At 45.7% G+C, this 15,257-nt stretch overlaps 1 protein-coding gene across 1 annotated transcript in view; it reads right to left on the reverse strand.

The window, feature by feature from the left end:
* The window catches only part of LOC113587790 (alpha-1,6-mannosylglycoprotein 6-beta-N-acetylglucosaminyltransferase B), a 96,859-nt gene that overhangs the window by 48,407 nt on the left and 33,195 nt on the right, over positions 1-15,257 (reverse strand). Inside the window, exons 4-7 of the mRNA XM_035524791.2 lie at positions 9,968-10,077; positions 7,652-7,728; positions 7,141-7,311; positions 5,142-5,306 (exon numbers count right to left, since the gene is read on the reverse strand). Of these exons, the coding sequence (XP_035380684.1) occupies positions 5,142-5,306; positions 7,141-7,311; positions 7,652-7,728; positions 9,968-10,077 (523 nt within the window). The remainder of the gene's footprint in view (positions 1-5,141; positions 5,307-7,140; positions 7,312-7,651; positions 7,729-9,967; positions 10,078-15,257) is intronic.

Below are 15,257 nucleotides of genomic sequence, written 5' to 3' on the forward strand. Positions count from 1 at the left end.
TCATTTGCAATCTGTTCAACAATTTAAACTGATGGTTCAGAAATGTGTTCTAATTAGGAAACCGTGGGCCAAATTTTTTCTTGATTGCTTATACATTTTGATTGGACTCGATTCTCAATAACCGAAGGCGTGTTTTGTCCACCTCACTGGTACAGTGTAACAAAGGTAAATGCAAGAGGATTTATTTGGTTAATCGAGTGGCTGGGGAGATGCTTCTGGATCCTGAACGTAGCAAGACAGGTATAGGGGATCTGGTATGTACTCAAGGTCCAGCCGGCCAAGGTCGAAAACAAGGAGCAGGGTTCAGGTGGAGTCCGGGGATCAGGCAGGAGACAGGGTCTGGAAAAAAGGCAGAGTTCGGAAACCCGGAAAACTAACACATACAGGAAAGGTTTGGTATTTGTCATGAGAACGACAATACTTTACAAAAGAGTGCGAAGGAGGGAAGCTTAAACAGGAGAGTTAAAAGAGGGAGAAAATAGGCAACAGATATTTCTAGTTAGTAATCCGACGAACAAGATCGGAGAAGAGTGGGAAGAGGTGGATGTGGCAGTGCTGGGACGAGTGTGGTTTATGGGATCGCCGCAGATGCCACGCTAAACACACTTGGTTTATTACAAACTCTTGAAGCACTTTCCAAACACTTCATGCAACCCTGAGTCTCTAAGAATATTGGACAAGAGCATCGGCAAAATGTGGTAAATGTAAACGTAAAATGCAAACGTTTAATGATAAACTCACGTTCCACACTTTGGTAAGATTAAGACAAAAACATAACTTTTGGAATCAGTGACTTCTTACCTTAATTTAATGACCTTTTCTATACACTTCTCTGTTAGTGTTGCATAATTAGACAAGTGTCAAAAGATCATGTAGATATATTTATCCTACAGAATGGAAGCAAAGACAGACTGTTGTGTCTGTGAAAGCATAGTTCATTTAAAGATGCATTATTCATGTAGAAATGCTACACACAGATGGATGAGTCATGAAGAATGAACTACCATATGCCTGTCCAGGGGTCTTCCAAGCATGACCGCATGACCACACACAAGCCAATGGTGGAATGAACACACCCACTGTATGTAAAAGTTGCTACTGTAAGCAGCCTGTGGGCCTCACAGCTGCACAGTGGAAAATGGCAAGCGCAATGGTGGGCATAAAGCGTAAGAGGAAGAGGGAAAGGATGAGGAAGAGTAGGTGCAAGACCCGAGCATCGTCAAATTACCGTGGGAGATTTTAGAAATGAAAACGAGTACAAAACATTTGTTCTATGTTTCTGAACATGTTTTATCGTGTGTTTATGTAATACATTGTAAATCATTTTTTTACATCACATTCTCTATTGTTTACCAATTAAACATCCAATTTTAGATTTTTCCCCTTGTGCCATTGGAAGGTCTGTGATTACACCGATGAGTCCAGATAAGTGCATGACCCTATTTCAAGTCCTGCTTCAAAGAAATAAATGCATCAATAAATAATTCATCAAATAAGCATGCAATTTACTATTCATTGTCTCTAGTCTATGCATGTAACAAAGATAACAGCATATTCAATGTGACAACTGCGTTTTCAGTTTATTAATCCCGAGTGAAAAACATCACGGAGATTCATGTCATGTGTGCATTTTGAAGAGAACTTTCATAGTTTGTATTTCATTTTGATCACAGTATACAAGGATCTGCAAAATGTGTGGAAGGTTTTCAGAAATATGTTATGATGTTTTAAAGCAGAGGCACCACAATGTGTGTAAGCCAGCGAGAAGAACTGTGAGCCCAGAAACCTGTAAGATAAAACGAAAAAAGACAAGCGGTGACTTACCACTGGCACTGAGACTTAACATCCATATCCAGCAAACCAGCCCTGCGTGTGGATTCACTTCAACCTGCTCACTAATAGCTTTTTGACTTCATATTGACCGAGCGAATAGATTACTGCTAAGTGACATAGGCAAGGGAAGTAGATTACTGCACACAGACAGTGACTAAACTAACGCTCAACCATCGGCAACGGATACTAATTGGAAGTGACAGAGGGACTTAAAAACACCAATAATCATGAGCCCCATGAGAGACATTCAAATCAGTGTGACTGATTACATAACCGCCACGACCAATCAACACGCATCAAGAACTCCATTATTTAGGGAAAGAATTTAGTTCCCGAGCAGTAATGAACATCTTCTGCCCTTAATAATTTTTAAACATCTTTTTTGGCCAGAAATGAAACAAACAGATGTTTGATCAAAATATTGACCTTGGTAGATTTAACTGGTGCAATCAGATTAGTATCAGTTAATGAAGGTGTCATTTTGTTCATGGGTGATATTCCCTTCTGAGCATAGATGCCAGCAGCCATGGAAACTGGATCCCTGTAGCTATGGGATTGGACCGCTCATCTCTACCATAGGAGCGGACATGGACCAAACTCATTTCACCCTCGCACAACGGCTGGACTCGGCCCTGAAGCTGAGTTCCTTTGAACGTCCCCCCATAAGAGCAGTGTCCTACTGCACGATAAAGTGTCTGAGTGCAACCAAGACATCAAAATCTGCTTGTGTTTCTCTGTCGGGGAGCCCAAACTGCTGTTTCCGGCACTGCAGCATCAGGCAGCTTCAGGTTCTCTTCCCATTTCACGAAAAACACTTCTGCTCCGTTTGCCTCCCGATTCTCTGGGAAGCCGTGAAACCCTTTCAGGATTATTAAACAGGAGATTCAACAGTAAAGAGCAGATAGAATATCGTGTTGTTCTGGTGTTCATTTTCAAATGTATGAAAAGGAAATGAACACCCCGTAAAGACCCAGTATTTCAGCAAACTCCCTGTCTGGGCTCATGAGGACTGTCGATAAACCACGGCATAAAAACAGATTACAATTAGCCTCATTATTATAGATTCTTTCATGAGGTGTTTTTTTACTAGTTGATCCTGCCAGTACATGTTTTTAAGAACTGAGGCACATTTGAACAAAGCATTTTGCCTTTCCCGGCCTTGTCTATCCTGAAACTCTCCAGATGACAGGGTAGCCACGCCCCTTTTGCCGTGGAATCACAGTCTGTTTCAAAGTGAGTGCCACTCTTTTTACAACTTCATATGCAGTCTTTGACCAGTAATTACAAAATTAGGCTTTGTATGCTGCTCATGGAAGCATAAATTCAGAAACCAAATTCCCAAAGTAACAAGCACACTTAATACAATTTTTTTTTAAACATTGACTCTAATTTCACTCAGAACTATTTTTCCATCACTGTGTTTTTTACTGAATTATCACTACCTCGTTGGGATGTATACAAAGTCATTTCTGAGAGTGCTAGAAACATGAGAGTCATTCCTAGGGATCAGTAACTATCCAGATGTGCCTCAGAGAGGAGGGTACAGAACAGCCTGTTTGTGCTGGCTGCTGCTGCAGCTGACGGCACGTGTAGAGTTCGCGTCTGATCAGCTGGACCCATCAGCCAACAGTGGCTGAGAGGAGCCAGGAGGGAAGTCACCGGCTGGCCCACGCGCCCCTGGAAGCAGGACAGATCTCTGCCCTCCTGCTCCATCCTCCTCGCCACCCTCCATGAACCAAGCAGCTGAAACAATCAACACCAGAGAGTCCCTGAAGCTAGGATATCTGATGCTAATTGCATTCGATTCATTTGACTTGTACATTTCCCCGTCAGAAATCTGTATAAAAGTAGAGGTAGGGGGGAAAAAAAGTCCTTCGGGCGGCAAGGGATGCTGGGAAATGGAGTGTGGTGAGGCTTGAATACTTTTGATAAACGGCAGACATGGTTAACGACCATGGACAGATCCATAAATCTCCCTGCTATCACAGCCCCTCCTCCCGGAGGCCCTTTCTACGATTTCTCCCGCGGATCACACTGGACCTCTAGAGCTAATCTGTAAAACTGCCACTCACCGGAGTAGCAAACGCCATCGCGTCTTGGGTCGAAGCTCACGCGCTCGTGACTGTCTGCCACGGGAATCTGATTTGCAATTATACCCACTGTTCCCATTCCAGAACATTCTACTCGGAGGCCTTATCTACGGCAGACAGCAAATAGCTTGTGACTCCTGGCCTTCCCTTAATTGCGGATGATGTAGAACTGTAGACAGGACGGAGAGAGAAACCACAACAGCTGGTGTTGAGATAGCACATAAAGTTAGGAGATAAAAAAAAAATCCATTTTGCACGCTCGGAGAGAAAGATAGAGAGATGAATTGGTAGAGAGCACTATTCTGGGGCTTGTTAACTTATTTAGGGCACAGTGAATGAACGGGCTTTTGGAGACATGCCCACACGCAATGGATTGCATTGCGGGGAGACGTCTGGTGGGACAGAGCCTTAATCCCCTAGGAGCGATAAAATCACACGGTGAAGATACAGCAGTTAAGAGTCCCCAGGACAGAGGCAAGCAGGTACAGAATCACCCCTTTGGACACAGACTGAGAGATAAGGTGCCATGTTTAGAGAGCAGTGGTCCCCACAGGGGAGGTGCTGGGACATGCCTACAGGGCAGGTCGAGAGCGGACAGGAGGTGCTTCACAAAAGAGGAGGACCGTTATCGGAAATAACATGGAGAGAAGAGCACTGGGACAGCCTCACCAAACGGGTCAAAAAAGCCCCCACGACAGAGACAAGCAAACCTTATGACCTTATGACCTTATGACCTTAGATTACAAAGACTACCATAAACAAGGTCAGCTGAGTTTTTTTCTGGTGAATCTGTTCTTTTAACAGTAGGGGCTTTTTACATTGCTAGCCCCAGTTTTCAAACATTCGGGAATTTGACGTGTCTGTGCACGTGTTTGTGTGCGTGTGTGTGTGTGTGTGTGTGTGTGTGTGTGCGCACATGTGTGTGTGTGTGTGTGTGTGTGTGTGTGTGCACATGTGTTTGTATGTGTGTGTGTGTATGCGCGCGCACGGGCACGTGTTTGTGTGTGTGTGTGTGTGTGCGCACATGTGTGTGTGTGTGTGTGTGTGTGTGTGTGTGTGCACATGTGTTTGTATGTGTGTGTGTGTATGCGCGCGCACGGGCACGTGTTTGTGTGTGCGTGTATGTGGGTGTATGTGTGTTTGTGTGCTCGTGTGTGCTTGTGTGTGTGTGTGTGTGTGTGTGTGTGTGTGTCTGTGTGTGTGTGTGAATCCCCTCACCTTCTTCTGCTCTCTCCAGCGATGGTGCAGTTTCAGGCCCAGGTGGTGGGCAGCAGCGGCCCACTGCATGGCCAGCCTGCCCATCCGCTGCCTCATGAAGCTCAGAGACTCCTTCCCCGTGCCCACCTGAGTGAGCAAGGAGCTGAGGTCTGTGCGGAATGCAGCCTGCACGGGAGAGGGTGAGGAAGAGGACGGGAGGGAGAGAGGGGCAGAAAGCGAAGAAGAGAGACGGGCAAATAACACAGAGAGAGGGAATCAATTTTAATGACACCTCCATTTACACATCTCGTGTCCTAAGCTGACGGTCAGATGCCGCAGGCAAAGATAAGAGCAAAGGAGCTACAACCGAAAGAGAGGGAGCGAAAAGAGGTCAGAAAAGTGGCAAGCTGAGCACGGAACCTGTTGGAGCGTTTCTCTGCTCCTGAGCCAGTCGCAGCCGCTCCCCTGCTTCCAATGTTCCCGTGCTCTGTGCCCCCCGATCTAACCCAGCAGGCCATCGTGCACTGGCACAGATAAGAGAAGCGATGAGAAGTCGTAACAGGGCAGTGCCGAGCGTGGGGTCTCGGGAGCCCAAGCCGATAAACCTGGACTCTCACCACAATGCAGACCTCTCCCTCGGAGCTTTTCTGAGAGGTTTTATTTGTGGCTCCAAACAGGCAGAATGTGGTTTCACAATGAAAGCAACAGATGCGAGTTTTACAACCGAAGCAATAGGGGAGCGCAGAACGGTACAGGAAGATGAATAAAGTCTTCGCTCGGGGAGACAGTGAAAGAGCGAGAGAGAGAGAGAGAGACAGAGGAAGAAAGGGAGAGAGAGAGAGAGAGATCGAGAGATGGGGTGAGGGAGCAAAAGAGAGAGATGGAGAGAGAAAGGGATAGAGTGAAAGACTTAGAGGGTGAGAAAGAAACACAGAGAGACAACGAGTAGCAAAGAGACAAACACATTCCAGTCCCACGGGAAGCCCAGAGGCACCGCAGTGCTCCAACTGTCATGCTGAATAAAAACCTTCGTGTCTGTGCCTGTGTGTGTGTTTATTTACTTTGGAATACATGAATGTGTGGGTACATGTGTTAGGTAAGCAAATGTAATGTTTGAACGATTCTGTGTGTGGGTGTGTGTGTGTGTGTGCATGTGTGTGTGTGTGTGTGTGTGTGTGTGTGTGAATAGATCAGTTCAATCAGACAAATTACATCTGCTGTGACATACTGTCTGCTGAGCTGTCCAAAACAGCCATGACTGAACACTCAAGCACATGCGATACACATACACTTGTGTGCATGCACACAGTATCAAACACACACACACACACACACACGCACACACACACACACACACACACACACACACACACACACACACACACACACACACACGTGCGTGCATATGCTGACACTCACAGAAACACACAGAAAAAGACACATGGCTTTAGAGACTGGAAGCATTAAAGTTTTTTTGAAAGTTAAGCACACCTCCCATGTGCAAACTCAAAAGCATACGCGCACAAATGCACACGCGCACGGATATGCACAGACACACATCACAGCAGCCAGGAATCAGCCTGGAACTCCTTTCTGTAAATACCAGCAGTGATGCAGGCAGCATGAGGAATTTAATCAGAATTTATTTATGCAACGTGAGCCGAGTTCCAGGAGGTAAAAGAGAAGAGTGCGTGTGTGGGTGCGTGCGTGTGTGCACAAGAAGGAGAAACAGAAATACATAAATATAAAGTGAGTCACAGAAATAGAGATGGGTACAACCTAAATATAAAAAAATGATATTTGTTAGAATACTTTTAAAAAACAAGTAAAATAAGAATGATGTGAGAGAGGAGCACCTGTACTTTGTGCACTGGATACATTACGCACTGTATTTATCAACATGCGTGTATTTTACGAAGATTCGTAATCTGTCCCTTCCGCCCTTTTGATTTTTTCAGTCCCTGTATTAGTCAGTAAAAGTGCATGTCCCTCCTGTGCGTGATGCATGCAGCTTCCCCACCTGTCTTTTGGGTGAGTTCTTTGGCAGTACAGATGAACTGCTATGATTCCTCCAGGCCAGCGGGGGGCAGAACCACTCCACCTCGCTCAGGTAGATCAGGAAGGAGCAGTCTGAACCGTCCACACCATAGAAGGCGTAGCAGGGGTCAGATGTCCATCGGGCCCTCATCCACTAAACCAGCCAATCACAAGTCACACAGGAAATCCAATACACACCTGTACAAAAGGCAAACTGATACAAGAAATATAGCTATAATTGTTGGCGAACATTCTGTGTATAGTGACATTGCTATTCCAGTTGTCTGATTATTTTGATGTATGGTGTTACACTTTTAAAACTCTGTTTTGATTCTGTCATATGGATGTTGTACACAGTTTTTAACTGACAAAGAGCCTTCACACTCAGGCCTAACACTGTATAAATTAGTGCTAAATAGTAAACAGAATGAAGCTATCGCGACAGTGGGGTGGCGCTCTGCCCGTGAGCAGGAGGCAGACACACAGGCACTCACGTCCACTTTCCCCAGGCAGTCGGGGAAGCGCGGGTCTCTGGGAACATCGCACTGGCCCCCAGTTCCATCACGGGTGACTGGGGAGAGAGACAGAGAGTTTATTACTCTGAGAGAGAGAGAGAGAGAGAGAGAGAGAGAGAGAGAGAGAGAGAGAGAGAGAGACAGAGAGACAGAGAGAGAGACAGAGAGACAGAGAGAGAGAGAGAGAGAGAGACAGAGAGAGAGAGAGAGAGAGAGACAGAGAGAGAGAGAGAGAGAGAGAGAGACAGAGAGAGAGAGAGAGAGAGAGAGAGAGACGTCTGTTTTGGATATTTTGACATGGTTTTGCTGCCACTGGTATTTGCTTCTAGTGCTCAAAACTGTCACTTACAGTGCAGTGATGCATTAAACATCCAGACAAATAAACTGTATATTAATGTATATAAATTAAACCTACATACTGTATATCCTAAATGTATATAACTGTATATAAATTAGTATATAATGTATAGTATATAAATGTATATAAATATAAATAGTATAGAATGTATATATTGCTGCATATCAACGGCAACCTTAGAGCAACAGAAATCCGGCAGTACTGATTTGGCACAAAGAATACAATATGCATTAAGTAACACACACACACACACACACACACACACACACACACACACACACACACACACGCACGCACACATGCGCACCCAGCCAGCGCCAAACATAGTTTAGGGGGCCACTGTTTGCCCGGTAGCGATGGTGTCAGTGTATTAATTGCTTCACTGGGTTCGCTAAGCACTCTGCAGCACACCAGCCTCTGGGGCTGGCGGAGCTGGAGACCGAAGGGGCGGATGGGGGTGGGGGTGTTGTCGTTGGTTACGCTGAAAGCCTCTAGCCGAATTCTAGCTGCTAGCTGCTGCTTGCGTTTGGCTAATGAGGGATCGGAGAGAAGAACTGAGATGCAGGTCCCCACTCTCAAGCTCTGACGAGCAGCTTATCTTCATTAAAGGGCCAGCTAGACAAGTGTGACGGATTCGGTGCAGAAGCGTACAGAACATACATATTCCTCCCTTTGGGGATTGGTAAAAGGTTGTCTGCATGTCGAGTGTGATCGCACTATAAATGTATACAAATTACAGAGTGTGAGAGAGATTTCATGTGGACAGAATCATAAGAGGTGCTGTCACTTGTAGCTTCTCTTATTCTTTTATTTATTCTAAATTACATAATTTTTTAAAGTCAATATATAAATAGACTTTAAACCTATGCAATTTTAAAGCCTTCATAAATACGTTATTACTAGAGAAAGCTGACCAGCTGTTTTGTTGCTATAAAACATAGAGACTTGTCCAAAAATTTAAGATAATTCGTACTATCCAAAATTCATTCTCTTTATGCAGTAGACTATGTCCTGAATGAATATTCATGAAGAGGCCTGTCTCATGACTCTCAGGGAATGTCAGGGCCTCCCGAGGTCACCATTAAAACACTCTCTCCATTAAAGTCTCTGTATTAGTTTAAAAGAGTGCTTGGGGCTAGTCTTTATCCAGTGCCTTTCCAAAGGCCTACGGCAGGGCACAGAGGAAAATACAGAATTTACATCCATTACGAGAGACAAGAAGATTTTTTTTTTCCCGGAAGAGTTCGATGAAGTCAGAATGGAGGGCACCCCTAACATCCGAGGGCGCGATCAGATGTGGATGTGGCAGGTTTGGGTGGGGGCAGACGCGGTGTTGGGGTGGGACGCGGTGGTGGGGTTCTTAAATCTGTCATGCACGGCCTTCACACTAAAGGCACTCTGTTTAATTTCTTCCGGGCTCAACTGTATTCCGTTTATTTCGACTTTGTTAATTTACAGGGAAACAATTTTTAAGATGCCATGGGCTTAGCAGGAGGTTTTCCCATAATCCAGAGTGCCTATACATAGGCAGTTATACTGAGTGACTCATTTCTTTGTGAATCTGAAACCATTGCGTTTTTATCTTCAGAAACTGCAGAAAATTATATATGCTGACATTTCTTTACTTAGTCTTTGGTATCATGTGAAGTTTCTTCAGTCTTGGAGTACTGGAGTATGTGAGTGAATGTGTGTTTTTACTCTGCTACCTGTACAAATGCATCCCAAAATACATCCCAAAGCAGAAATACATCTCTCTATAAATATATCTCCCCTATAAACACATTTAAAAAAACAAAACAAGATACAGGGCAGTTATATCAACAAGCACCATGAAAATAATGGGATGACCATTTATCAAAAACCTTTGTGTGTGCGAATGCATGTGTGTGTGTGTGTGTGTGTGTGTGTGTGTGTGTGTCTGCGCATTTGTGTTGTACCTCTGGACACTGCCATGCTGTTCTGAAGAATCTGCTCTACTCGAACTGCCATGTTTGAGACATTTTGAGCAATGGCCTGAATTTTCTCCACCAGACCTGCTGGCTGAATCCTGTAAACACACACACACACACACACACACACACACACACACACACACACACACACACACACACACACACACACACACACACACACACACACAAAATAAATAAATAAATAAATAAACAGCATCATTAAGTTGCATCAAATTACAACTTAGACAGCTTAACTGTTTTCATTTGTGGCTACAGAACAAAGAAATCCAGTCATGATTATTCAGAGCTACATAAGAATGCTCTGAAGCAGACAGTACCCTCTCTCTCTCCCTCTCTTTCCGCATCTCTCTCTCTCTATCCGGCTTTCCAATCTTCCTTCCTCTCTGTTTCTTGCTCTCCATGGATCTCTCCCACTTATTTTTGAAAACACTTGGAAGCGATAACACCCAGTGCATTCACTGATTTCAAGGCATTTGGATGGAGCGTGAAATCGAAAAAGTCCCCGAACCCGCCGATACGGTTTAGCACCGGCGCTAAGGGCGTTCCCACGCACATTATGGCGAGCTCCGGGAGCCAGTGAGCGAGGCGGGCCGGCAGGCAGTGGCGGTGACGTTTTCCCGTGCGAAGGGAACGTGCCTAAATGGCTGCAGGGGCCGTAAACCTTCAGATGCAGCTATCTAACTACACAGAACTGATTGTTTGTTTTAATAAACTAGACTTGAATTTGCCTGCAGAATTAGTGGAGGGATAAAAAAAGATCTGAATTCGCATGCCTGCAGGGTGTGTGTGTATTTGTTTGTGTGTGCGTGTGTGTGTGCAGGATGCATGTTCAGCAGGGTGTATTACTCTAATAAGTGAGGAGATTAACAGATGAAGGCTAGCAGTGATCTATGAGAGTCTGAAGGATTGCTGACTATGGGTTTTCCTGCAGACGCCGCAGTGAAACGCGTCTCCGCTCACTGCAATTGACGAAGTGTCGGGAAGCGTCCCAGAACTCCCCAAAGAGCCTGTAGGTGGCGGGAGGAGGGAGCAGATTCATGTCGGTGGGTACAGGCTGCATGCACGTGTGTGTCTCATACATAAATATGTGCGCACAAACACACACACACAGCTGGACCTCCAGGCACAAACTCATGAACATTTGTTGGGATATTCCCCAGGATTAAAGCTGCAGAACTGTGCGGATCCGTGTTTAACAAGCCCGCCATTACGTGGGATGACATGGTAATCAGCTCCACCCTTACAGTGTTGCCAGCCGCCTCACAAAAAATGGCGTCACATGCTGTTAAGGACCTGCCGAGGTTCAGAGTCGCTGTGGCGATCACGGGGCCTGAAGTTTGTTCTCGGGACACCCAAAGGTGCCATAAAACTGGAGATATTGTTCCATCTCCTTGGAGCAGATTGTCATCCCCAGGGGCCAAGTCCTACAATTGCATCGGCAGAGAGGATTATCGCCAAGGACACCGGCGTGATGCCTCCGCCTGGCCCCTCACGGCTCGCCCGTGCTTCCAGTGAAAAAAAGTCGCCGAAACGAAAGGCGGCCGGCGTTGGTGACCCCGCCGGCGCCACGGGTCACTCTCCCCGTTGCCCTCTCGCGAGCCGATCTGTCATCGCAATGACACATTACGCAAACAGTATACTCGTTTGCGTCTGTGGGGTGAGAAACAAAAAACACAAACCAAATTCTACTGAGAAATAGTGTTGAAGGATACTGGACTACCTCAGCCACAGACACTGCTGATGGCTAGATATAAGAAAAAAAGGAACTGAACTAAAAAGGAAACTAGATGTGTGAATAGTGAGCAAGTCAACGTGTGGAATTTGCACGTGAAAGCCCCATTTAACACAACAAACAACCTTCTCGCAACAGCCCCGAGGTGTGTCTGTCCCTTCGAGTTCTAATGGGCCTTAACGAACCCTAACGAGCCCTAACGAACGTGCCCTTATTATCCGTCGGCGCCGCTGTCATTGGGACGCGCGAAGGCAAGTGTTAACTGGCAGCCATTCTCCCCCCTGACAGGTCATTTAGCGGCTAGCCAACAACGCAGTGTTTCTCCTTCAGAATGTGAGATGTTTTACTGTTAAAGGAGAACTTCTGTCTAAAAGACTGGCATTGTTGGTAAGTGAAGATTATAGGGCCTGGTGTGCAAACGCGGCACCGCTGGCCCTCGGTTCTGGTTCTGCTCATTAGCAGGGCGTGGCAATAGCCACGTTTGTGGGAGGTACGGAATAGCAGTCGTTAGAAGTTTTACAATGTAATTAGCCAGCACTTCTGGAGAACTGTTTTACTACTTCTGCAAATATCCCTAACATGCATAATTGCCCATTTCACTGGAAGCATAAAAATTTATGCTGAACAGCACTCGCGCACGTCAGCCTGGGCGCGACGAGGTAGAGCACGCAGCCTTCGCTACGGCGTGTCTGAGGGCAGACTCATTGTTGCACTACAGGGGGATCAGATAAAAGGAGCTACATATTTCACCAGCAGAGGGACGCCCTTGTGTGTGTGTGTGTGTGTGTGTGTGTGTGTGTGTGTGTGTGTGTGTGTGTGTGTGTGTGTGTGTGTGTGTGTGTGTGTTATGAGCACTTGACATAGTTGTGAGAGTAAGGCTGAGAGTGAGAAAGAGAGCAAAAGAGAGAGACACAGAGGCCGAGAGTGAGTGAGAGACAGATAGAGAGAGAGAGAGAGAGAGAGAGAGAGAGAGAGAGAGAGAGAGAGAGAGAGAGAGAGAGAGACAGAGGCCGAGAGTGAGTGAGAGACAGATAGAGAGAGAGAGAGAGAGAGAGAGAGGCCGAGAGTGAGTGAGAGACAGATAGAGAGAGAGAGAGACAGAGAGAGAGAGAGAGAGAGAGAGAGAGAGAGCATTAATGTGCTCTAAACCCTCAGGCTACGCACTCCCTACATGGTCTCATTTGGCGCGTATCACTCTGCTGAGAAGCAAGAAATGTGATAACGCTCCCTCTTTCTCTTGCTCCGGCTTCCCTGTTAGCTATCTCTCCCATACACGTGCCCACTCTTCACCTATCTTTTGTCCATCTATCTCTTCATCGTTCAAATTCTCTCATTTCTACCCTGACTCTCTCTCTCTCTCTCTCTCTCTCTCTCTCTCTCTCTCTCTCTCTCTCTCTCTTTCTCTCACTCGTACCATCTCCCTCAATTCCTTCCCCGTTAGCAAACACCTGCCTGGAGGGTGCATCACAGACAATGCGCATGATACATCAGGCCAATTTCACCATACACGGAGAGCACGTCGGCGGCGATGAGAATCACAGCGGCTACATGCGCTCCCACTCGCTGGCTCGCTCTCTCTCTCATTGAGATGCTGTGGAGTGCCATCATGGAGAGACAGTAAAGCTCTCTACGCAGATAAGCCTGCCCATATTTCATTTCACCATTGGCTACCCATGAATTTCCCTACCAAAACAAGGCTGTTATGCTCGAAGCACCAGTCAAGCGCATTAAAGGTAAAGTTCACCCGCAGAGAAGAAAATCGCAAAGCATCTGAAGCGGTACATTTTTTTTTCTGTGAGGGAGAGAATAACATATCCATACTGGTTGTTACTTGAAGTCAGACTGATATTTATTAAATCTAAAGAAAGAAAGGAAGAAAGAACTTGCAGCCTGCACGCTGCTCTGAAAAATGCTTAGACTGGACTGCATGATGCTTAGACTGGACACGGGCCGCTTGTAATAAAATGCAACGGACAAAGAAAACGAACAAAAGAAAGTAAGTAAGAAAAAAGGAAACCGATATCAAACGAAAGGGAGAAGAGCGAAACAGAAGGAGAAAGGTCTCACCGAAGGCTGTGGCTGTCAGGCAGACTCTGAGAGAGTCCATTAATCACAGAAGCCCTGTTGAGCTGACAGGGGCCCGCGCTCTGCTCCAGTGCCCAGTAGCTGAGCTCTGTCCGGGGTCCAACATGCTGCTCTCTCTCCTCGTCTTTTTCTGCCTCGCCTCGCCCCTATACCCCGTCCCTTCACTGCAGCGGGCTAGATGTCATGTGGGTAACTATATGCTGGCCCCGACACAAATGACCAGGCCAAAAATACACCCCTGCCTCAGTGGAAAGTCAATGAACCGTAATTACGCAATAAAAATACAGTTAAGTATTTATGGGTTCGGACGGCCAGACTTCTACGTCTGCGTGTTATTCTAGCCCTGCTAGACAAATAACTCGAAGGGGCAGAATGTTCTAGCACGCTGTTGTACTAACAGAGCAGACACCACCCTCCCGTGGGGAAAACCAAGAGCGCCCATCGGACATTTACTTCTAGAAAATCAAGGAGCCGAGAAGGCGTGAAAAGACAGTGTCCAAGCCTGCCACTCAAGATGTTTTTTGCTGGACAGGTTTTGCTGGACTGCATAGCGAGTGGGACTGGAAGAGGCATTTTCGCTCACTCACTGACTGATTGAGCCACATTCTTGAAACACCCATGTAGAAAAAGTTTGGCTGGTCACATTTCGATCTAACTAGCTAACGTTAGCTGGCATGCACTGAGACATACTGTGCTTTTTTTTGCCATTTTAGTGTAAATGTAGATACAACATTTAGGTTGTGTTGTGTTCTGTTGTTTCATGTACATGTGTGTTCTGTTGTAATAATTTAAATAAAGGGTTGTGAGGATTTGTAGGTATATAGCTACAGCTTGGAAGGTATCTGTAGGTATATATATACACACACACACACACACATACACACACACACACACACACACACACACACACACACACACACACACACACACTGATCTTATTAATCCCAACCAATATGTCTTTTATTTACAAGAATGTGTAAATAAATGTGTACACATGCATTGCTATCTAATGCTTGCACAAGACATTTTGCTAGTTATCTTCCAATGCAGCCAATATTAGCTAGCAAGCAGTGAGTGATGCATGTGTAACTACTTCTTACAAGTAGTAGTAGTACAGCCATGTCATTTATCTACAAAAATTCATCCATTTATCCATCACTTTTTCTCATTCCCACTCACTCTCACACACACTCACATTCATTTGCACACACCCACCCACCCACACACACACACACACACACACACACACACACACACACACACACACACACACACACACACACACACACAAGCCTAACCTGACACATATAAGTCTGTTACTGGACAAAAGACCTCTATGAAGCAGAATCACTACATGCTGCAGTACCAAGGAAAGCGCAGCCCCTCTATGGTGGCAGTTTCTGAGGATAAGCATAGGCAAAAATCATACACTCTACA

This window comes from Electrophorus electricus, chromosome 3, assembly GCF_041902795.1.
Source record: "Electrophorus electricus isolate QZ-2024a chromosome 3, ASM4190279v1, whole genome shotgun sequence".
Taxonomy (NCBI): domain Eukaryota; kingdom Metazoa; phylum Chordata; class Actinopteri; order Gymnotiformes; family Gymnotidae; genus Electrophorus; species Electrophorus electricus.